Consider the following 25,523-nt stretch of genomic DNA (forward strand, 5'->3'; position numbering starts at 1 on the left):
CGGGCTTTTACAATCTGACTGTTATTCTTGAAGGAAGTTCATCAGTGTTTACACATGGGGAAGCTGGAACTTCTCTGGTACGTGGGCAAACACTGGGAATGCACTGCATAAGCTATGCCATTCTTTCCTCTTAAGCATTCCTTGAAGGGCCTGAAGTCATGAGAAATTCAGCTCAAAGCCTGGAAGCTACAGGGACCATAACTTTCAAGAGTCCTTACAAAGACTGACACTACCTCAGGTTTCAAGAAGGTGGAGATCACAGTAGAACTTGGGAATCAGGTAGCAGGAACAGCAACTCAGTTCTGCACTGACTACCTCAGGATGCTCTTAGGTGGCAACAGTTCTTTGCTCAGAGCTTCCCAAAGCTACTCACTACCATGTAACCAAACAAGAGTCAGAGGGAAAACTTAACCAAATTTCTTATGATGTATTGTTTTAGGGAAAATCCTTCGGCTGAAAAATGAGCTTTTTTATGAGTGGCAATTGTGTGTGGGTAGCTGCTGAAATACAGTGAAGAAAATAAGTCTTTTGAGTTTGGGAACTAGGCAGCCTGGAAGCTGCCATTCTAGGTCAAAAACCAATGAAAGAAGTTCCAGCGGGGCCTCCCTGGACTCTTAAGCTTCTCCCTAGCACTTGGGTCCCATTATTTTCCATAGAAGTAAGGAGTCTAGGAGCGCCATGTCTAGGAAGAGGTTCTCCAGAAGGGGAGCTCTGGGAATCTGAGTTGAGTAGTATTCACTGTGGTAAATCTTTCTTGATGCTTCCTACTATGGTTGTTGTCATCAATGCCCATTGTCACTGAGGACAAAGGGTAGCACAGAGGCTTCCTGCATTTTCCTGAACCACATCATAACCCAGGAAAATCCTTCGCTAAGTATAATGGATTTTGGTTCTAAATGACCTCTCAAGAGAGGCCACTGCTCCATATGAGCATATGATTCATATGTGACTTACCTGGCATGAACTATTCACATTATATTGTATGTTTTTCTCTGTAATGAGCACTGTATCTATTCTCTCCTTGTGGGAATAATATACATGTATATTCTCCCCTTTCACATGCTAATTCTGTTGTACTTCCTCTATGTGTATACCCTCTCCTGTTTCCAGATATGGTTGAAAAGACTCATGAATGTCCTGTGGTCTTGGAAAACAAAACCTTCCTCTAAAACAGGCAGAGCTGATGTTAGAAGCTCACTGCTTATAAAAAAGAAGCCATTTTTTTCTAAGAAATAAGTTTTTTCTAAACTAAAAATAAAACTACCATATGATCCAGCAATCCTGCTGCTGGGTATTTTTCCAAAGGAAAGGAAATTATCACACTAAAGAAATATCTGCACCCCCATGTTTATTGCAGGACTATTGACAATAGCCAAGATATGGAATCAACCTAGGTGTCCATCAACAGATGAATGGATAAAGAAAATGTGGTATATATACAAATGGAACACTACTCAGTCATGAAAAATGAGGTTCCGTCACTTGCAGCAATATGGACAATGCTGGAAGACATTATGTTATGTGAAATAGGTCAGGAACAGAAAGATAAATACCACACGTTCTTACTCATATGTGGGAGCTAAAATAAAAATAAGTTAAACTTTTAGAAGAGAGCAGAATTGTGATTACTAGAAGCTGGGAAGGGGAGGGGGGTTAGGGGATATGGAGAGATTGATATATGGACACAAAATTATAGCTAAACAGGAAAAATAAGTTTTAGTGGTGTAACAGTAGTGCTAGGCATCTATAACTAACAATAATTTATTATATGTTCTCAAATAGCTAGAAGAGAGCAAATGTTCTCATCACAAAGAAATGACAAAGTTTTGTGATTATGAATAAGCTAATTACCCTGATTTGATAATCACACATTGTATATATGTATTAAAATATAACTCCGTACCCCATAAATATGTACAATCAATATGTTTCAAGTAAAAAATAAATTCCTTAATTAGAAAGGAAATGAGCTTTTTCTTAAATCTCCCATCCATCTATCCATCCATTTATCCATTCATCCATCCACTTAGCTATCTGTTTATCTCAAAGCCATAGTGTTCTGATATATATCTGAGTGCCACATCCTGAAAACTAAGTACCCGCAACTTGGCCATGAAAGGAATCCAGCAGGCTGGGGGACTGGCTCTGGCTCCAGGGAAATGTACCTGTATAAATCACCAAACCATAGCACCAATCTGTATTCCTGACGATGCAGCCTCGGAGTAGCAGCTTGTCATGGTCCAGGAGGTAGTTTTCTCCCTTATAGGTCAGTTTTCCTGTGAATCTGTCCAGTCTGTTATTAGGAGGCTCACACCTCACTTCTCCTGCAAAGAAATGGAGGAGTAGGAGTCTTGGCTCTGCATTCTTAGGCTTTTACTAACAGGATGGAAGGAGGCTTACCAGAAAAAAGGAAAGAAAATCCCTCTTTCAAAATATATACACATCTTTTTCCTATTCTGTTTCAGATGCTGCCCATTTCTCACCAGCTCCCTTCATAAAGGCAGACAGAGGTTTGCGGATATCAAAGATAAATAATTCTGTATGTGACATGGACCTTCCAGAGAGAGGAAAACCCATGTGATAACTTATCACCATCAGTACTGACAGATCATATGAGTTCCAAATCTGAAGAAAATAAAAACTACTTAAAACAAACCTAGTATTTTTTTTCAAAATGGAAATAATCTGACGTTTTCCTGATGAGTAAAACAAATATGCCCTTTGTAATTTATGCAATACTAAAAGGATAAAGGTGGAAGTAAAATTGACCCACTGTCTAGAGAAAAGTGCTATTAACTTTTTGTAGTTTAACCTTCCAAAATTTTTTTTCTATGCATATACTTATAAACGTATATATGTTTCCAAGAACAGGTTTATGTTAAATATACTATGCACAGTCTTTTGCAATCTGTATTTTTTCCTATTAATATGTTGTGAATATTTTTCCATTTCAAAAAATATCAACTTGCATATTGTACAAGCAATATTGTACAATAAGTTGTATAGAATTCACTCTATGGATATACCATACCTTATTTAACCAGTTCTCTACTGATAAAAATTTGGGCGGGCAAACCATTCCTAACTCACCATCAAAGGCAGACAGAAACTTCAGGTTATCTTCCACAACACGGGTAACTGAGATGGCGTGCTTCACTTTCAAGTTAGTTTCACTAAAGTAAATGACACAGGGTCACCACAGGACAGGACATACACAACAGCCAACACAAGTCCAGTTTCCCCTACTTCTTCTGGGGTTTTGGAAACTAGATGCTACCAGTAGAGCTTGGGCTATAGATTTGAACTGTAAGAGTCACTCCCACTGTTACCCTCTCTCACAGGCAGTATTGAGATGAGATGGCTCTGCAAGGAAGCTGAGTGTTAGCCCACTCACTCCCCACCCCCCGACTCCCTGCAACACACCACTACAAATTTAATCAACCCATGAGATCTAGCTAGTCAGATGCTCTAGAGAAATCAAGGAAACATTACAAAACAACCTGTAGGCAGCACCTGTTCCTTTCAAGAATAAGGAGCAGGTCCTGGTAAGAATCTGCACACACCTCCAAGGAAACATACCCTTCACCTCATAAATAACATATAGGGCCCATAAAGGGATCCCAATGAACTGTTTGCTGATACAGGAGTGCACAGAGACAGAAGCAAAAACGGAAGTCACATTTCAGAAAGTTTGTGCGCACCAAGAGAAACAGTTATAAGAATGCAGATCGATATAAAACTCCACAGGACAAGCTCTCTGAAGATGGCCCCAATCCTCCTAAGACCTTAACTTTCGCACATTAATAAATTTCTACCCTAAATCCTTTATAGAACATGGTATTTTATCAGTTAATAATTACTTCCATATTAAAATTTTTCCCTGGAAACTTTGGAACTCTACTCTAAAATTTAACAGTTCTGTTAACCTCTATCTGGCCACTCAACCAGACAGAATATCCCTAGTTTTTTTGTTTTTGTTTTTGTTTTTTTGTAAAAGATGACCGGTAAGGGGATCTTAACGCTTGACTTGGTGTTGTCAGCACCATGTTCACCCAGTGAGCAACCGGTCATCCCTATATGGGATCCGAACCTGTGGCCTTGGTGTTATCAGCACCACACTCTCCCAAGTGAGCCACGGGCTGGCCCAGAATATCCCCAGTTTTGAGAAGGAGAATATGGAGCTTATTTGCTCAGATTCGGTACCCAGTGGATGCTCAATTATTGCTGCCCAGAGCCCAGCCTTAGACTCGAGGGTCCCAAGGATCTGGCTTCCTGTCTTCTCTCATTTGGATATTTGTAAGATTTCCAGCTCATATACTGCCACTTTTGTCTGAGAATAAAATTAATTCCCTACATCACACTCTCCCTCAGTGAGAGACCACTCTAAGCTAGCTAAATTGTATTAATGCAATATCAGGAGGAACACTTACCCATCCAGCTCTGCAGTTTCTATGAACGTCAGACTGTATGGCTCACTGCTAGAGAGCAATAGTATATCTGCCTGTGGTCAGAAAAGTCAGAGAAGAAAAGGAAAGCAGGAGGGCAAGATCTTAACAATACAGTGTGACAAAAGCAGTTACCTCAAGAACAGATGTTTAATCTAAGAATTTCACAGACACTTGGTTTACTTTCTTTGTATGGGAGCCAGTTACTGCACCCATCGCCCTCTCCCAAAGCTACTCACACTGTACCTGTAGCTATGTTGAGAGATGGACAAGAACAAACTTCTTACCATGGGGGCTGTTGATCTCCTACGCAAAATGAGGCAGATGAAGGTCACCAAAAGCAGTGGTAGCAGAAATGCTGCAAGGGTCCCTGGCATTCACTCAAGCCGAAAAAGAAAAAGCCACAGCCAAAAGAGGTACTCACTGAGACAGGCTGATTATTTTCTAGTTTTATTATATCTCCCACTTGGACATTCATCCATTTGTCCTCCTCCATCCTGTAAGAAAATGACCTTTGAATGTCTGCTCTGATAATTTCCCCAACATTCTGTTTTGACAATCAAGAACCTCCCCCACCACCCTGCAAAAAAAAAAAAAAGAGGCTGAAATGATTGAAGACAAGGCTCAGGAGGACCAAACCATTTTGTGAAGCATCGTACGGCAATCAAGAATGGGGCCCACTTCTCTTGACTTTAGGCTATAAAGGTTTTCTAAAATCCTATGAAAGTATATGTAGACATACACGTACTTTTTTTTTCTTTAGGTAAAATAGTTCAAATAGTAAAAAAAAAAAAAAAAGTGTGTAAAAAGAAAATTTTAAGTCCCTTCTGCCCCCCGCCTTTAGTTTTGCTCCCCAAAAGTAGCCACTGTTAGTACTTTTTTGTATTTTGTTCTAGAAAATATCAATCCATTTAATCGCATACAACATTTACAGTTAAAGGTTATACACTAGATATATAATTTCCTGTGCTCTGCATTTTTTCATTTAATAATGTATCTTGGAGAGCACTTCTAGAAGATGGGGCTCAGTCTTTTTGGTAGCTACAATGTATTCTATCATACGGTTGTACCAATTTTTTTACTTATGTTAAAGTTGGATAGCCTTTAACCCCACTTCCCATAAAAGGCAGCCTGGCAGTATGAGTAAATTCTACAATAATACTGGTTCTTTTCCCTTATCCTTTTTGCACTTCAATTTCCCCAACTGCACAGGGTCCAGAAGTTCTTCCTTCCTAATAAAGGACTAAGGAGGATATACATATTGCCATAAGCATTTTGGAAACACGAGCTACCCAGCTACCCACTTGCAATAATTCTATTATGCTAAGCACCCAAAGAGCTAAGAAAGAGAGGGCACGTCTAGAGGCCATTGTCTGTTTGGCCTTTGATTGCAGCCTTGTTGTCTGTAGGGCATGAAATACATACTACTTTGCCATATACACAAAGATATGGGTATTTTCTAAGAAGCAAGCTGCTTTGAGAAGGGCCAAAGTTCTTTTTTTATTTTTTTTATTTTTTATTTTTTTATTTTTTATATATTTATTTATTTTTTAAATTTTTATTTTGTCGATATACAATGTGATTGATTATTGTGGCCCATCACCGAAACCTCCCTCCCTCCTCCCTCCCCTCCCTCCCACCGAACAATGTCCTTTCTGTTTGCTTGTCGTATCAAATTCAAGTAATTGTGGTTGTTATATAGTCTTCCCCCCCACCTCCGTTTTTTTTTTTTTGTGTGTGTGTGTGTGTGTGAATTATATATTAATTTTTAGCTCCCACCAATAAGTGAGAACATGTGGTATTTCTCTTTCTGTGCCTGACTTCTTTCACTTAATATAATTCTCTCAAGGTCCATCCATGTTGTTGCAATTGACAGTATTTCATTCGTTTTTATAGCTGAGTAGTATTCCATTGTGTAGATATACCACATTTTCCGTATCCACTCATCTGATGATGGACATTTGGGCTGGTTCCAACTCTTGGCTATTGTAAAGAGTGCTGCAATGAACATTGCGGAACAGGTATAACTTTGACTTGATGATTTCCATTCCTCTGGGTATATTCCCAACAGTGGGATGGCTGGGTCTTATGGTAGATCTATCTGCAGTTGTTTGAGGAACCTCCATACCATTTTCCATAGAGGCTGCACCATTTTCCAGTCCCACCAACAATGGATGAGAGTTCCTTTTTCTCCGCAACCTCGCCAGCATTTATCGTTCAGAGTCTTTTGGATTTTAGCCATCCTAACTGGGGTGAGATGGTATCTCAGTGTGGTTTTGATTTGCGTTTCCCGGACGCTGAGTGATGTTGAGCATTTTTTTCATATGTCTGTTGGCCATTTGTATATCTTCCTTAGAGAAATGCCTACTTAGCTCTTTAGCCCATTTTTTAATTGGGTTGCTTGTTTTTTTCTTGTAAAGTTGTTTGAGTTCCTTATATATTCTGGATATTAATCCTTTGTCAGATGTATATTTTGCAAATATTTTCTCCCACTCTGTTGGTTGTCTTTTAACTCTGTTCATTGTTTCTTTTGCTGTGCAGAAGCTTTTTAGTTTGATATAATCCCATTTGTTTATTTTTCCTTTGGTTGCCCGTGCTTTTGGGGTCGTATTCATGAAGTCTGTGTCCAGTCCTATTTCCTGAAGTGTTTCTCCTATGTTTTTTTTAAGAAGTTTTATTGTTTCAGGGTGTATATTTAAATCCTTAATCCATTTTGAGTTGATTTTAGTATACGGTGAGAGGTATGGATCTAGTTTCATTCTCCTGCATATGGATATCCAGTTCTCCCAGCACCATTTGCTGAAGAGGCAGTCCCTTCCCCAGTGAATAGGCTTGGTGCCTTTGTCAAAGATCAGATGGCAGTAAGTGTGTGGGTTGATTTCTGGATTCTCTATTCTATTCCATTGGTCAGTTTGTCTGTTTTTATGCCAGTACCATACTGTTTTGGTTATTATAGCTTTGTAGTATAGCTTAAAGTCAGGTAGTGTTATGCCTCCAGCTTTATTTTTTTTGCTCAGCATTGCTTTGGCTATGCGTCGTCTTTTATTATTCCATATAAATGTCTGGATAGTTCTTTCCATTTCTGAGAAAAATGTCTTTGGAATTTTGATGGGGATTGCATTGAATTTGTATATCACTTTGGGTAGTATGGACATTTTCACTATGTTGATTCTTCCAATCCAAGAGCATGGGATATCTTTCCATCTTCTTGTATCCTCTCTAATTTCTCTCAGCAGTGGTTTGTAGTTCTCATTATAGAGATTTTTCACATCCTTGGTTAACTCAATTCCTAAGTATTTTATTTTTTTGGTGGCTATTGTAAATGGGCAGGCTTTCTTGATTTCTCGTTCTGCACGTTCACTATTGGAGAATAGAAATGCTACTGATTTTTGTGTGTTGATTTTGTATCCTGCTACTCTGCTGAAATCATTTATCAATTCCAACAGTTTTTTTGTAGAGGTTTTAGGCTGTTCAATATATAGGATCATGTCATCTGCAAACAGGGACAGTTTGACTTCATCTTTTCCAATCTGGATGCCTTTTATTTCCTTCTCTTCTCTGATTGCTCTGGCTAGTACTTCCAACACTATGTTGAATAGGAGTGGTGAGAGTGGGCATCCTTGTCTAGTTCCTGTTCTTAAAGGAAAAGCTTTCAGCTTTTCCCCATTCAGGATGATATTGGCAGTGGGTTTGTCATATATGGCTTTAATTATGTTGAGATACTTTCCCTCTATACCTAACTTATAGAGGGTCTTTGTCATGAATGAGTGCTGAACTTTATCAAATGCTTTTTCAGCATCTATAGAGATGATCATATGGTCCTTGTGTTTGATTTTATTAATATGGTGTATCACATTTATTGATTTGCGTATGTTGAACCAACCTTGCATCCCTGGGATGAATCCCACTTGATTGTGGTGAATAATTTTACATATGTGTTGCTGTATTCTGTTTGCTAGTATTTTAGTGAGGATTTTTGCATCTATATTCATCAAGGATATTGGCCTGTAGTTTTCTTTTTTGGTTATATCTTTACCTGGTTTTGGTGTCAGGATGATGTTTGCTTCATAGAATGAGTTTGGGAGATTTGTGTCTGTTTCAATCTTTTGGAATAGTTTGTAAAGAATCGGTGTCAATTCCTCTTTGATGTTTGGTAAAATTCTGCTGTGAATCCATCTGGTCCTGGGCTTTTCTTTGTTGGGAGCCTTCTGATAACAGCTTCAATCTCCTTTATTGTTATTGGTCTGTTCAAATTTTCTATGTCTTCATGGTTCAGTTTTGGGAGCTTGTGTGTGTCCAGAAATTTATCCATTTCCTCCAGATTTCAAATTTGTTGGCATATGGTTGTTTATAGTAGTCTCGAATGATTCCTTGTATTTCAGATGAATCAGTTGTGATATCGCCTTTTTCATTTCTAATTTTTGTTATTTGAGTCTTCTCTCTTCTTTTATTAGTTAGCCATGCTAATGGTTTGTCCATTTTATTTATCTTTTCAAAAAACCAACTTTTTGATTCATTGATCTTTTGTATTGTTTTTTGGATTTCAATTTCATTAAGTTCTGCTCTGATCTTAATGATTTCTTTCCGTCTGCTAACTTTAGGTTTAGATTGTTCTTGTTTTTCTAGTTCTTTAAGGTGAAGTGTTAGGTTGTTCACTTGCCATCTTTTCATTCTTTTGAGGTGAGCATTTAATGCAATAAATTTCCCCCTTAATACTGCTTTTGCAGTATCCCACAGGTTTTGGTATGATGTATCGTTATTTTCATTAGTTTCAATAAATTTTTTTTTTTTTTTTTAAAGATGACCGGTAAGGGGCTCTTAACCCTTGACTTGGTGTTGTCAGCACCAAGCTCACCCAGTGAGCAAACCGGCCATCCCTATATGAGATCCAAACCCGTGGCCTTGGTGTTATCAGCACCACACTCTCCCGAGTGAGCCACGGGCCGGCCCCTCAATAAATTTTTTGATTTCCTGCTTGATTTCTTTTTGGACCCATATGTCATTAAGTAGAATGTTGTTTAATTTCCATGTGTTTGTATAGTTTCCAGAGTTTCATTTGTTATTGATTTCTAGTTTTAATCCATTATGGTCTGAGAAAATACATGGGATAATTCCAATTTTTTAAAATTTGTTGAGACTTGATTTGTGACCTATTATGTGATCTATCCTGGAGAATGATCCATGTGCTGATCAGAAGAATGAATATTCTGAGGTTGTTGGATGGAATGTTCTGTAGATATCTGCCAAGTCCTATTGGTCTAGGGTATTGTATAGATCTTGTGTTTCTCTGCTGATTCTTTGCCTAGATGATCTGTCCCATATTGACAGTGGGGTGTTCAGGTCCCCTGCTATTATGGTATTAGTGTCTATTTCCTTCTTTAGGTCTAATAGAGTTTGTTTCATAAATTTGGCCGCTCCGACATTGGGTGCATACATATTTATGATTGTTATGTCTTCTTCATGCATCAGTCCTTTTATCATTATGTAGTGTCCCTCATTGTCTCTTTTTATGGTTTTTAGCTTAAAGTCTATTTTGTCAGATATAAGAATAGCTACTCCAGCTCGTTTTTCTTTTCTGCTTGCATGGTAAATCTTTTTCCATCCATTCACTCTTAGTCTATGTGAATCTTTATGGGTGAGGTGGGTCTCTTGAAGGCAGTATATAGTTGGGTCCTCATTTTTAATCCAGTCAGCCAGTCTGTGTCTTTTGATTGGGGGATTTAAACCTTTTACATTAAGAGTTGTTATTGAAAGGTGTTGATTTATTCCTAGCATTTTATTGGTTGTTTGGTTGTCTTAGGTGTCTTTTGTTCCTTGCTCAGTGATTTACTGTTTATTTTTTGTGTTTGTTGGTTCCTTAGGTTGTAGATAGCGTTTTTGTTTGTTTGATTTCTCTTCATGAATGCCATTTTTATTATACTACTGGGTTTTTATTTTTCTTGGGTTTTTATGGCAGTGGTAGTTATTTTTCGGGAAACAAACCCAGTACTCCCTTGAGAATTTCTTGTACGGGTGGTCATGTGGTGGTGAACTCCCGCAGTTTTTGTTTGTCTGAGAAATATACTATTTGCCCTTCATTTCGGAAGGATAGCCTTGCAGGGTAGAGTTTTCTTGGCTGGCAATCTCTGTCTTTTAGTATTTTCAATATATCATCCCATTCCTTTCTAGCTTTTAGGGTTTGTGATGAAAAGTCTGATGTTAGCCTGATTGGGGCTCCCTTATAGGTGATTTGACGCTTCTCTCTTGCAGCTTTTAAGATTCTCTCTTTGTCTTTGAGTTTTGCCAATTTGACTATAACATGTCTTGGAGAAGACCTTTTTGGGTTGAATACGTTTGGAGATCGTTGAGCTTCCTGGATCTGAAGATCTGTGATTTTTCCTATACCTGGGAAGTTTTCTGCCACTATTTTGTTGAATATGTTTTCAACGGAATCTCCATTTTCCTCCCCTTCTGGAATACCCATGACTCGGATATTTCAGTGCTTAAGGTTGTCTGATATCTCTCTCAGATTTTCTTCAACATCTTTGATTCTTTTTTCTTTTTTTTTTGTCTGCTTGTGTTATTTCAAACAGCCCATCTTCAAGTTCAGAGGTTCTCTCTTCAACTTCCGTAAGCCTGCTGGTTAAACTCTCCATTGTGTTTTTTATTTCGCTGAATAACTTCTTCAGTTCAGCAAGTTCTGCTACATTTTTTTCAGGACACTGATTTCCTTGTACGTTTCCTCTTTCAGGTCCTGTATACTTTTCCTCGGGCCAAAGTTTTTTATCCAAAAAAAAAGTCCTTTGGGCCGGCTAGTGGCTCACTCAGGAGAGTGTGGTGCTGATAACACCAAGGCCACAGGTTCGGATCCCTATATAGGGATGGCCAGTTCACTCACTTCAGAGAGTGTGGTGCTGACAACACCAAGTCAAGAGTTAAGATCCCCTTACCGGTCATCTTTAAAAAAAAAAAAAAAAAAAAAGTCCTTTTATATAAATGCACTCTTTGTTTTAGAGAATTTTCTGATAGTACTGAAGAGTAATAGCTACAAGCCTTGAAGAAAGACATCTGAGTATTTCTTTTGTCTTGATTTGACATTCACTTTTGCTACTTCTCTGGCATTCTATCTGCCATGATTTTCACTAGTAAAACATGAAGGGAAAGGAGGCATACGACATTCTGGCTTCTCCTGGAGATTTAAAAGCTTATATTTTACTACATAAGGAGCTCCCAAACTATTACCAATTTGTTCCTGGACAGTATAATGACGATGTGTCCCAGATTTGGGAGGGGGGAGACATTCCCTACTAATTTAAAGTATTCAATCCTGTTGTGCCATAAGTACAACTTAAATTTCCAGGCATTGCATCCTAACTTTTGGTTAGAAAATATGGTCAGAGAGCTAGAGAAGGCAATGCTTTGTCCTCAGGGGAGATCATTCACATCATAGTCTCTGTTTTACATGAGTGGTACTTTCTGCAGTTCTGTAACATACTGGTACTTTTCATTCTATGAATACTTAGAAATGTTAGTAAAATAAAGCCAACATTCTTTCAAAAGAAAGGTTGTATTTGCCATAAAGTAAGGAGCCAGGAAAAAAGAGGGGAACGGGCCGGCCCGTGGCTCACTCAGGAGAGTGCGGTGCTGATAACACCAAGGCCTCGGGTTCGGATCCCATATAGGGATGGCCGGTTCGCTCACTGACTGAGCATGGTGCTGACAACACCAAGCCAAGGGTTAAGATCCCCTTACCGGTCATCTTTTTTTAAAAAAAAAAAAAAAGAAAAGAAAAAAGAGGGGAACGAAATCCAGAACAATAAGTATGTTCGGAAGCTGTTCTTGCCCTGGGGAAGGGGATTGCCAGTTCTAATAATCTAATAACTTGAGTTTTAATTTCTCCCACCAGAGGTACAACATATGAGGTCTACTGATCTTGAAAGGCAATGAACTGAAACTAAGAATCCCTTGTAAAGCCTGGACCATTGAAGGGCAACACCATTAGTGAAAAGGTGGTCAAAAAAAAAAAAAAAAAAATCAACCCACTGGCAAGAAAGTTTGTCTATCCTAGTCTGGAGGTTGGGGGTCAATGAGTAGAGGACTCTCTGCTGAGAATTTGTAACCTCATGTGGTATTGGGGTTCAAAGTTATACTTCCTTCAAATTAAGCCTCAGGGGTGATACCCTTGAGTCATCTGGCAGAAGCAAACACAAAACCCCTGCAGAGGGGTATAAACTCAACTCAGGCCACTTAGAATTCCGAAAAAGAAAGTTCCTCTAAAGATGGGCTTGTGAACAAAATTATTGAGAAATGAAAAATGACAAAAATTGTAACTTGCAAAACAAACTTTATCAATAGCAGCTCTACTCAGATCCATGTATTCTAGAAAAAGATAGCTGCTTTGTACAACATAGCCTATTTCAACCAGCCTCATCACTGCATAGTAAACTAATCAGATACTCACTGGCTCACAAAATCTAACCAAGGTCTTGCTTGTTAATTCCTACTCTAAAATAACTCTATGATAAATTCTTCCCCAATAATCTTATAAAACCCAAGTTTTCAAGCTACTTGGAGGAGTTCATTTGATTAAATTCATTTGGTCAGCAACTTCCTAGCTTGGCCAGTTTCTAATACACTCAGTTTTGTCCTTTATCTTCTCTTTATTTCAACTTTCCTTTGCCTTTTTAAATTTTCTTTTAAATCACAACTGACTTTTTTGGTGGTATCTTATGGGAGGTTTCAACAGTTCAAAACACTTGAGGAAACAGTCCACCATGGGTAAGAATCAGCAGACACAATAAACAACAGGATTACACACCCAAGAACTTCAGATAATAGAATAATATGATAAAAAACTATAGCTACTAGATATTCTATAAGGCCATGATGAAAAAGGCTGGACTGCAATCTTGAATTCCTTCAGGTTTGTACTTTCTTACAATCATGCTTCTGCTTACACTGGTCATTTTTTCTTTCTAACAATCTCTACCTGTTGAATTCTTCCTCTTCCTTTAATACTTAGTACAAACATCACCTCCTCCAGAAAGTCTTCCTTTATTCCTTCAAGCAGTTATAATCCCTCCTTTTTATAAATTCCTATAACAACTTTTTGCACCTCTTATAATAGTCTTCATATTTTGCCTTATATAGGAATATGCCTGCCTCCTTCCATTCCTACCAAAACTTTAAATAGCTATGACCAAACATCACAGCGATGGGATCAATACCAATACTCTCTTTAGACTGTTAACAAAAAAGATGATCTGACCAAAGGCTATAGTAGAATGGCCAATAAGCCATGTCAGAATCTATTAATGTTCTACAGACAGATGTCTCCATGCTGACCACTCCACTAATAATAATAATCACTCTCATATTAATATCTTGTTATCATATATTAATTGCTTTAACATATATTATTTCATTTTAATTTTTACAATATCCTCTAAGGTAGAGAATATTATTTCCACTTTATAGAAAAGAAAAATGAGGCCTAGAGACATTTGAGGTAACATGGTAAGCCCAGGGCATGCTAGAACTAGAAACAAGCTCTTCTTACATCCAATCTGAGGTTCGTTTCTCTGTCCTGAACTACTTTTCCAAAGCACCCAGCATATCGAGCCTTAGCAAGGAAGAACTTACCTGCCATTCACTAGCCGTAGAACAGAACGGTTGTTGACTTGATTGTCATTTTGGTGCCTTTTCTAAAATAAAACAAGAAAATGTTCAGTAAACAGTAATATAGCAAACTACATGTAGAAGGTTAATGTTTTGAAATATTACCCAGGGTAGTTCCCCTTCTTTGCAATTCTCTTCCCTTTGTAATTCTTCTCCCTTCTTTATAATTCTTCCAAAGCCCTTCTCCCACTAAAACCAAGCCAAGAGGCTGATTATTTCTGGGAAGCTGGGAAGGGAGGTTAGGTAAAAGAACCCATGGAGAAGAAAGAGAAAGACCTTGGTTTTATTTATTTATTTATTTATTTATTTATTTATTTATTTATTTATTTATTTATTTATTTTTAAAAGATGACTGGTAAGGGGATCCCAACCCTTGACTTTGTGTTGTCAGCACCACGCTCATCCAGTGAGCTAACCGGCCATCCCTATGTAGGGATCCGAACCTGTGGCCTTGGTGTTATCAGCACTGCACTCTCCCAAGTGAGCCACGGCAGGCTCCTAAAGACCTCGGTTTTAAATATCAAATGCTTTCAAAGCCTCAGGGAATGGGAACAAACAACTTATGTCAAAAGCCACAGAAGATGGAATTCAAAATGATGGGCAGGACTACAGAGTCCCATACATCTTGGTAGGTGCAGGGAAAGCTAAATATTCTCAAGTATGCTCCTACTTCTACCTCCAACCATGGTTGATATACAGGAACTTCTAAAGTGGATACAGTGAGGAAAGAAGCCAATATTCAAAGACCAAACAGGATAATAAATACAGGACATATACTGATCCCAAGACTCATATGAGCCAATTGGAAGGAGGAGATTACTCCCTGGGAAAAGGATAGGACTGGGAAGGGGGCCGAGAGAATCCTGAATTTGTCAGAATTCAGAATTGTCTGAATATGTATCCTAAAGAGACTAAATTCTAAACCAGAAGTAACAGGGTTACTCTGAGTTTGCAAGTTAAGTTTTCAGTTCTCATTAAAAAGGGTTGGGAGTATGTGTGGTTATGAGCTAAAAGGAGTTCAGTTCTAGAGAAATTAAGTTACATTTTTGCATTTCTAAGTTGTGACTGAAATTTAAACCGGGACATGTGTTAATTCTGGGTTTAAAGAGTTACAGGGTTAAGAGCTGGAGAAACATTGAGCTTTTAAACATTGGTCTAAAAACCTATCCTGGCAAAATCAGAAGGACCCTCTCAAGGCAAGCAGGTCAACAGGACTGGCTTCCCAAGTCCTCTAGTAGTTATGATATTGGGTCCATGCCGGGCCTGCTGTAGGGAGCATGGAGGAAACCACGCAGCACTCGCCAGGAAAGGAGTCGGTTCCTGCTTATGTCATGAGCCTTTCTACAACCCAGAAAGTTCCCAGCTGTGCATACCTAATAGACTTGAAAGTTGGAAATGGAAATAAGGAGAGTTGGAGAGGAGAAGAGGAAAGTGGAGAGAGGAAAATAAAGAGGAAGAACGGGAGAAGAAAGAGGCAGTAGGGACAGGAAGAAAGGAAAAGGAATAAACCATGGGAGAAGGGGGAGCAGAGGAGGAAGGATGAGAACAAAGCCGGAGAACGCCAAGAGGGGAAGGAAGGAAGAGCGTATTATTAAAGAGGAGATGGAAGGAAGCCTGGAAGATGAGCTAAAAGTGGTAGTGGTAGGAAGACAGAAAAAGGTCTTGCACTGTCCCTTTCTGGCCATGATAGACCACCAGTCTTGGGCCTAAGCGAATTACATATTCATCTTAGATACGGAAACAAGGTATGGAAACATCTCTTTCCACTCAGTGCCTCTTCTTAGCACTAGGTCGTTCTCTTTCATCCTTCTTGCCCCACAGCCCAGGAAGCCACTTCACCAGGTCATCGATGGCATCTTTCACTCCTGTTATGGACAGCACCACCATCAGCGGTATCACCGTTGTGTACCATGTCAAGGAAGAGATCTGGGGAATCAACTATGAGAGGGAAAAGGAGAGAATCTTGGATAAGAAAGCTTAAAGAGTAATCTATTTCCCTCCATCCCCCACCCCCACCACCATTTTCACCTCTATAGGTTCATAGTAAATCAAACTATCCTAGTTGCTTTCCACTGTTGTAGCCTTCATATAATGCCCAATATAAGTAAACATTTCCCAAGGGAGAATAAAAGAAGAATAGACTGTAGGTTGCTACCTATCTGTCCTGAACTCTACTAACTTTGTTTTGATGGCAAAGGGCCATTTTCTCCCTTGGTAATGAAAGGTAATGGGAGTAGGGGGATAAGAGGGGTCATGGGAAAACCACATACTCGCCCAGACCCCTTCAGCACAAGGGAAAGTGAGATGGTCTGTCCCTTTCTCCCAATTTGGGCCTTCCCTACCCTGCTTCCTTCCCCTGTGCTGGCACTCTTATATTCTAAATTATTCTCCATCCTCAGCACTCCTGCATGTTAACTCTGTCAGAGAAGCTGGGACAAGAAGGAGAAGTAGGGTTGCAGTTATGGTAGGGCCTCCTATGGTCAAGCTGAACTGTGGTCATGCAGCTATAATGAGGAGCTCCCCTTCCTTGGGATTCAGTGACTTTGTCTCCTTCTTCTTGAAGAGGCTTGTTTCACACTGGCTAATGCTGACCACAGCTACTCTGGGGGGGGCTGGCCTGAGACTCCAGCCATTTATTTGCCTGTTTTCTAAAGAGGGAAGACTTCTTTCAGTTTGAGGAGGAGAAGGACTGATTACACAACCTGATCTTAGAGAGTTTGATAAAACACTCTGTGGAAAAGGCCCCCAAAAGCAATACCTGTAGGAATAGCAAAATGAGGAAATATGCATTTGCAAGTCTCTGGAACTGTTCAAATAGGTTCAGAGGCAAGAAGTTTAAGGCAGTATATTTTGAGGTCTTGATGGTATTGTCCTGTGAGTAAAAAAAAAACAAAAAAACAAGTACAATTATACAAACAAAGACAGCTCACAACGAGGTTGATCGGTAGCTGCTCCTACCTCCCAGTCTTAACAGAAAAAGATCGAGATCACTCAGTGAAATGGGAAAAAGCCACTCAAGTTCCCCCACCACCGGGAAGGAGAGAGAGAAGTGTCTGATTTCTGCTTTTCCCTCGAGGCTTAGAGAGGCTTAGAGGATTCAAGGATGGCAAGGCTGCTCCATATGGGACTTTTGGGGGACAGAACGTATCTCTGCCTCTGGTGGGTTCTTTGTTTATTGATGCTATTGGTAATAAAATCAACAACAATAAAAACTTGCATTTATTGAGTACTTGCTATGTGCAAGGCACTGTTCTAAGCATTTTATATGTAGCAACTCATTTACTCCTCACAAGAACCCTATGAGGTGAGTACTATATGATCATCTTTTGAGGATGAGGAAATTGAAGCACTGAGGTTATCTGTCTAAGACAACACAGTTAGTTGCAGAGTTAGGATTGTACTGTCTTTTGAGTCCTAGTTCACCTGTGCAGCCATCCAAATGCTTTCCTTTCTTAGAACCAGAAACCCTGAAGTTTCATCTTACCCTCTCTCCCCTAAGGTCCTCTTCAGCCCTAAATAGTAGGCAAGTCTGCCATTTGTGTTAGCTTCACTCCGGAGCTCTCTAATGAAGTTCTTCTTAACCTCGCAAACTCAGTTTGCTATATCTTTGCTTGCTGCTTTTGTTGTTGAAGGATGTCAGATGCCTAAAGTAAAGAACTGTCTTTTGACCTTAGCCCACTGAAGGTTCCTACACTGGTTGCTGTCATCACTGGAGAAACACTTGGCCCCTAACTGTCTTAAGAGGGTCTGAATAGTTTGGGCCTACATGTAAGCTATTACTTTGCTGCGTGAAAATCGGATCTTGTCTACCTCTTCAATCCTGATCTCAAGATGTTGACAGGACCACCTTACTTTCTAACTGTGAGTCTTCAATCATTTGTCCTAAGATGTCAGAGCTTGAATCTAAGAGCTCAAGAAAAGCATAAAATCAAGTAATTCCTTAAGGACAGGATTCCACTCCCAACTTCTTCATCTACAAGGCCAAAACAGAAGAACAAATCCACCTGCAGACCTGGAGTACAGATACTGCTCAAGAATGAAGAATCTTGCTGGGCCCTGCCTTTGGAGGGTATCACAGTTCTTCTCTTGGAGAATCAAAACCATTTAGTTCTAAGGCTAAAATGTGAATCTTGGGTCCCCATCCAGGAAGTTATATAGGCTGCCCAGCCAAACCTTGCCCAAGGTCTATTTCCCTTGGGAGGAAAGGTTGGTCAAATAGCTTAGCATTTATGAGTTTAGAGATCCAAACTAAAAATAAGCACTGTTGGTGTGTCTCTGTTTTCCAATTAATAATCAATCAATCACTACAGCATTTCTCAAGGTTTTCTCTGTTCACAGTCCTATGCTAGGATATACTAGAGGCTGAAAAAGAATTAGGTAGGATTTAAACTGGAGAAGCTCATAGGTCTATTTTGAATGAAGTTCTTATTATGATCTCTAAGGGTCCTTCTAGTCCTGAGAGTATGTTATTCTAACATAGAAACAGTTTTCTTTCATTGTAAGATACTTTGAATTTCTCAGTGTCTAAGACCAGATGGCTCTACTACTGAGACCCAAAGATCTTCTGAGAGGTAGTCTTACTGAAGCAGCTGGTCTTCACTGTTGATTTTCCATTTGATTTTATAGCAAATTAATATTACATTTCAGGTTTCTATTCACCTGGGTAGCATTTGTTTAGCAAACTAAGACAAAAGTTGTGCTGATTCTGCTTCAAGATAGAAACAGTATTTCTTCACTAACTTGGCAACTAGAATGTTTTGTTCTACTCTTAAACATCAAATAGAAGCGATATCTCAAGAATGTAGACCATCTCAACTATGAATTTCTTCACTGTTTATTTCTTTTGGCAGAGGTAATAAAATGCAAGCATATTAGAGGTGGTAAATTTTGGTTTGGGCTATTTATTTCTTTGGGAGCGATACCTGACTGAAGGCTCAGTGGGGAAATAGAGGAGAACAGAAAGTCGAATATATAATGGGAATCAATACTTCAGGGTTGGGAAGAGGAAAACGAGTCAGAGTGGAACAAATTAGGGAACTAGTAGGAAAATGAGCAATGGGCAGGGCCAAGAAAATGAAATCATTGTTAAATATGTAAGAATCAGTCAAATCTGTTTATTTACTAATTAAATATTCAGCATGTATTTATTAAATGCCAAATATGTATGTGTCAAACATTGTGAAAGGAACTGTGGATGCAGAGATGAATGAGACAGGTACCCTTTTCCAAGGGGTAATGGTTTCTCAGAGAAAGAGAACTAACATTTTCACAAACCCAGACCACCGTGTGAGGTGGACATTATTATGCCCATTTTACCGATGAAGGAATTGAAGATCAGAGAAGTTAAGCAACTTGCCTCAGGTTCTAAGGTTAGTAAGGGGTAGAGCTGTATTCAAAATCAGGTCTGTCTGAGGCCAAAGCCTAGTTTTACTTTACTTTATTGCTTCTTATGCAGGCATAGAAGACAGAGGAGAGAAAAACCTACTTCCATGGCCATACTCTGAACATTGTTACGATCCAGAACCACTGTAACTCAGAAATCATAAGCCACTGCCCTGCAGAGACTACAAACATATATGGCTATGTGTATTTTTATATACTTACAGCTATATGTGAGAGTGCTTCAAAAAGTTCATGGAGAAACAATTAAAATACAGGCAGTGGGTTAAAGATGCCTGACTAGAGGCACCCAGCTCCTGCCTCTGATGCAAAGAAAGTCCAAAACAAGTAGATAGTCAAATGTTGAATTAATTATCTGAGAGAAAACATCAAAATTTAGCAAAAGGATAAGGAAGACCCTTTTGAGGTTCAGAAGCTTGCGATGGCAGCATAGAAAGACAAGTGCAGCACTTGACCAAGATTGGCTTGGAGCCAGGAGAGACTCTTTGCTGCAGGAAGAGGGTAGGCAGAGGGAGTTCCAAGCAGTCCCTGCTTGCACCTCAGACACCTGAAATTCAAGCTACAGGAGAGCCATGCAGCCCTTGCGGGCTATGAGCCCAGTGTGGGGAGCTGCTGGGAGCCCACACAATTGCACTGCTCCAGAGAGGGAGTTCATGCTAAGCCATCCCATACACTGGTTCCTAAACTACCCTAGCACATTGCCATTTTGGGATCAGAGCCAACACCTGAGTGCAATCTGCCCTGGGGCCCAATAGCCCCAGTATCTCCACAGCCCTAAGGCCTCCTCATCACACTGTGACTCTGGCATTGTGACACAGCACCCTGTGCCCCTGGGAACAAGTGGTGTTGTAGTTTGAATGTGCCCCCAAGCTCATGTTGGAACTTTAGCCCCCAACGTGGTGGTGAAAGGTAGGGCCTTTATGAGGTGATTGCATCCAGAGGAGACTGTGCCCTTGTGAATGGATTGATCTATTCATGGTTTAATGGGTTGACAGGGGTGTGGTTCTGATGACTTTAAAAAGAGGGTAAGTGAGAAGGTTGACTCTCTTGCTCAGCCTGTTATCGCCAGGTGACACCATGGTTGCCATGGGACCCTGTAGAGAGTTCCAACCCAGAAGAAGGCCAATACCAGATGTGTCCCCTGGACTGTGGACTTCCCAGCCTACAAAACCGTAAGAAATAAATTTCATTTTTTAATAAATTACCCAGTTTCAGGTATTCTCTTATCAGCAACAGAAACAGACTAATACAGACAGTTCAGCAGAGTACAGAGTCCACCCTCAGGACAGAGAGCCAACTGAGAAGGGCCTCTGCCACCACTGATGGCCCTGCTATCTTCAGTGGAGTACCCATGCACCTCTCCCAGGGGCACAGAGTTGCATGTGTAGTTCCAATGAGCTCACCCAGGGTCACTCACTCTAGCTGGGGAGCTTCAGAGCACACCAGCAACTGTCTTGGGGTCCCTGGGGCCTGCTCATGACCCCAGTGACCTTGCATGGGGCAGCCCACTCCAGCTGAGGAGTTGCAGAGCACCCCAACACCTCTTTTGCGGGTACAGGGGGCCAGTCTGAAGCCTCAGTGACCCCACCCAGAGTTGCCCACTTCAGCTGAGGAGGTGCTGAGTCCCTCATTGTCTTCCTCAAAGTCCAAGGTCCTGGCTGTGACTTCAGCAATCCTGCCCAGGTTTCCCATTTAAGCTGAGGAGCTGCAGAGTACCCCAGTATCTCTACTAGGGGCACAGGATCCTGGCTGGGGCCCCAGTGAGCCTTCCTCAGGCTGCCCACACCAGCTGAGGAGCTACAGAGCACCCTAACACTTCTCCCAAGAGCCTGAGACCTCATCCATGACCCCAGCAACTGAGCCCAGTGTGACCCACTTCAGCAAGAAGCTGCTGAGTGCCCCAGTGCCTAGGCCATGGAGGCACTCACAGACAACTCCAAAATTGAATACAGTCAAAGAAATCACACAGAGACTACACCTAAAACACCCTAACCAACTGACAGTATAGAACTTATCTAGAGGAAAGAGTCCCTCCCTTCAAAAGGTACTCCAGAGAATTAGAAGAAGTGACTTCCACCAGATGCCCAGACATCAATGTAGGGATACAAGAAACATGAAAAAACAAGGAAACATGACACTATCAAAGGAAAACAATAATTCTCTAGTACCAGACCTCAAAGAAAAGGAAATCTATGAAATGCCAAAAAAGGAATTCCAAATAATAATCTTAAGGAAACTCAATGAGATGCAAGAAAATATAGATAAACAATACAATGAAATGAAAAAAAAAAAATTCAAGGTCTGGAGGAGAAATTTAACAGAGATATATAAATCATAAAAAAAGAATTAAGCAGAAATCTTGGAACTAAATAATTAACTAAATGAAATAAAAAATTCAACCAAGAGCTTAAGCAACCAGCTAGATCAAGCAGAAGAAAGAATTTCTGAACTTGAAGACAGGCTTTTTGAAATAGCCCAGTTGGGAAAAAAAAAATTTAAATGAAGAAAGCCTATGAGATCCATGGGAATAATTTAAGTGTACAAAAATCCACATCGCAGGTGTTCTGGAAGGAGAACAGAAAGGAAAAGGCATTGAAAACCAATCTAATGAAATAATAGCTGAAAACTTCCCAAGTATTGGGAGAGAGATAAACTTCCAGATCAAAGAGGCTCAAAGATCCCCAAACAGATTTAACTCCAAAAGGTGCTCTCTGAGAAACACTGTAGTCAAACTGTCAAAGTAAAAGACAAAGAGATAAGTCTAAAAACAGCAAGAAGAAAGCATCAAGACACCTATAATAGAATCCCCATCAGACTAACAGCAGATTTCACAGGAGAGAGTGTGATGATATATTCAAAGAGCTGCAAGAAAAAAAAACCTGTCAGCCAAGAATACTATACCCAGTTAAGTTATCCTTCAGAAATGAAAGAGAAACAGTGTCTTTCCCAGACAAACAAAAACTGTGGAAATTCACCACAACAAGACCAGTTCTACAAGAAATCCTTAATGGAGTCCTCCTTCTAGCAGCAAAATAATGATAACTGCCATCATGATAACATGTGAAAAAATAAAACTCACTGGTACAGCAGATACACAAATGAAAAAGGGAAAGAAATTATATCTCATCACTACAAGAAACCACCAAAGACAAACAATAAAAGGGAAAGAAAGGAACAAAAGATATATAAAACAACCTTTAAAAATTAATAAAATATCAGGAGTAAGGCAATATCTTTCAATAACAACCTCGAATGTAAATGGATTAAATTTTCCATTTAAAAGATATAGACTGAAAAAAAAAATTAAAAAAATAAATAAATAAATAAATAAAAAAAAAATAATAAAAGATATAGACTGGCTGAATGGATTAAAAAGTAAGATCTAACTATATGCTGCCTAAAAGAAACTCACTTCACCTGTAAAGACACACATCAACTAATAGTGAATGGATGGAAAAAGATATTCCACACAAATGGAAAAAAAAAAAAACCAAGAAGGAACAGCTATACTTATATTGGATAAAACAGACTTTAAACCAAAAACTATAAAGACACAAGGATGGAGTATAATGATAAAGGATCAGTTGAGCAAGAGGATATAACACATGTAAATATATATGCACCCAACATTGGAGCATCCAAATATATAAAGCAAATATTATTGAATCTAAAGGAAGAGATAGATCCTAATACAATAATACCTGGGTACTTCAACACCCCCTCTCATCATTGAACAGATCATCTAGACAAAAAATAAATGAAGAAACACTGGGTTTAAATTGTGTATAGATCAAATTGGCTTGACAGACATTTACAGAATTTCAGCCAACAACTCCACAACATACATTCTTCTCACCAGTACATGGGTCATTCTCCAGTATAGACCACATGCTAGGCCACAAATCAAGTCTCAACAATTTTTTAAAAATGGAAATCATATCAAGTATCTTTTCAGACCACAATGGAATAAAACTAGGAAGCAATAATAAGTGAAATTTTGGGAACTATACAAACACTGAAATTAAGCAATATGCTCCTGAACAACCAATGGGTCAAAGAAGAAATTAAACAAGAAATGAAAAGTTTCCTTGAAGCAAATGAAAATAGAAGCACAACATACCAAGACCTACAGGATACTGCAAAAGCAGTACTAAGAGGGAAGTTGACTGCAATAAGTGCTTACATCAAAAAAGTAGAAAGATTCCAAATAAATAACCTAACACACCTCAAGGAACTAGAAAAACAAGAACAATCTAATCCCAAAATAAGTAGATGAAAAGAAATAATAAATATCAGAGCAACTAAATGAAATAGAGACCCAAAAAAACCATACAAAAGATCAATGAAACAAGAGTTGGTTTTTGAAAAGATGAACAAAATTAACAAACCATTAGCTAGACTAAGAAAGAAAAAGAGAGAAAAGAACCAAATAGGAAAATCAAAAATGAAAAAGAACACACTTCAGCTGATATCACAGAAATATAAAGAATCACTAGAGACTATTATGAACAACTATATGCCAATAAATTGGAAAATCTGGAGGAAATGGATATATTCATGGACACATACAATCTACCAAGACTGAACCAAGAAGAAACAGAAAACTTGAACAGACCAATAATGAGTAACAAGACTGAATCAGTAATCAGCAGTCTCCCAATGAAGAAAAGCCCAGGACCAAATGGTTTCACTGCTGAATTCTACCAAACTTTTAAAAAATTCTTCCTAAATTTTTCCCAAAAAATTAAAGCAGAGGTATTCTCACAAACTCCTTCAATGAGGTCAGCATCACCCTAATTTCAAAATCAGACAAGAACACAACAACAAAAAAGAAAACTGCAGGCCATATCCCAGATGAACATAGATGTAAAAATTCTGAGCAAAATACTAGCAAACCAAATTCAAACGCACATTGAAAAGAGTATACACCATGATCAAGCGGGATTTATCCCAGGGATGCAAGGATGATTAAACATATGCAAATCAATAAACGAGATATACCACATCAATAAAATGAAGGACAAAAACCATGTGATCATCTTGATACATACAGAAAAAGCTTTTGATAAAGTTCAACATCCCTTCATGATAAAAACTCTCAACAAATATGGTATGGAAAGAAAATATCTCAACATAATAAAGACTATATATTACAAACCCATAGCTAACATCCTGAATAGGAAAAAGTTGAAAGCTTTTCCTCTAAGAACAGGAAAAAGACAAAGGTGCCCTCATTCTTTTTAACACAGTACCTCACATTCTTATTTAACATAGTACCAGAAGTTCTAGCCAGAGCAAGGGAAGAAATAAAAGACATCCAAATTGGAAAAGAAGAAGTTAATTTATCCTTGTTTTCAGATGACATGATCTTATATAGAGAAAAACCTGAAGACTCTACCAAAAAACTCTTAGAACTGATCAATGAATTCAGTAAAGTTGCAGGATACAAAATCAACACACAAAAATCAGTAGTGTTTGTATACACCAACAATGAACTAGCAGAAAAAGAAGTCAAAAGAATCCCATTTACGATAGCTACCAAAAACATAAAACACCTTGGAATAAATTTAACCAAGAAGGTAAAAGATCTCTACCATAAAAACTACAAAACACTGATGAAAGAAATTAAAGAGGACACCAAAAGATGGAAAGACATCTCATGTTCATGGATTGGATGAATTAATACTGCCAAAATGACCATACTACCCAAAGCAATCTACAGCTTCAATGCAACTCCTATCAAAATACCAATGATATTCTTCACAGAAATAGAAAAAATAATCCTAAAATTCATATGAAACTACAAAAGACCCCAAATTGCCAAAGCAATCCTGAGCAAAAGGACCAAAGCTGGAGGCCTTACACTACCTGACTTCAAAATATACTACAAAGCTACTGTAATCAAAACAGCATGGTACTGGCATAAAACAGATGCATGGACCAATGGAACAGAATAGAGAACACAGAAATAAATCCATGTATCTACAGCCAACTGATCTTTCACAAAGGTGCCAAGAACAT

General features: G+C 39.0%; 1 protein-coding gene across 1 annotated transcript in view; it reads right to left on the minus strand.

Annotated features, from left to right (window-relative positions):
• Positions 1–25,523, minus strand: part of LOC134365589 (phospholipid-transporting ATPase FetA-like) — a 73,999-nt gene that overhangs the window by 36,372 nt on the left and 12,104 nt on the right. Inside the window, exons 3-9 of the mRNA XM_063081687.1 lie at positions 16,861–16,974; positions 15,942–16,040; positions 14,067–14,128; positions 4,870–4,942; positions 4,431–4,501; positions 3,091–3,173; positions 2,166–2,324 (exon numbers count right to left, since the gene is read on the minus strand). Of these exons, the coding sequence (XP_062937757.1) occupies positions 2,166–2,324; positions 3,091–3,173; positions 4,431–4,501; positions 4,870–4,942; positions 14,067–14,128; positions 15,942–16,040; positions 16,861–16,974 (661 nt within the window). The remainder of the gene's footprint in view (positions 1–2,165; positions 2,325–3,090; positions 3,174–4,430; positions 4,502–4,869; positions 4,943–14,066; positions 14,129–15,941; positions 16,041–16,860; positions 16,975–25,523) is intronic.

Source organism: Cynocephalus volans, chromosome 17 (genome assembly GCF_027409185.1).
Source record: "Cynocephalus volans isolate mCynVol1 chromosome 17, mCynVol1.pri, whole genome shotgun sequence".
NCBI lineage: Eukaryota > Metazoa > Chordata > Mammalia > Dermoptera > Cynocephalidae > Cynocephalus > Cynocephalus volans.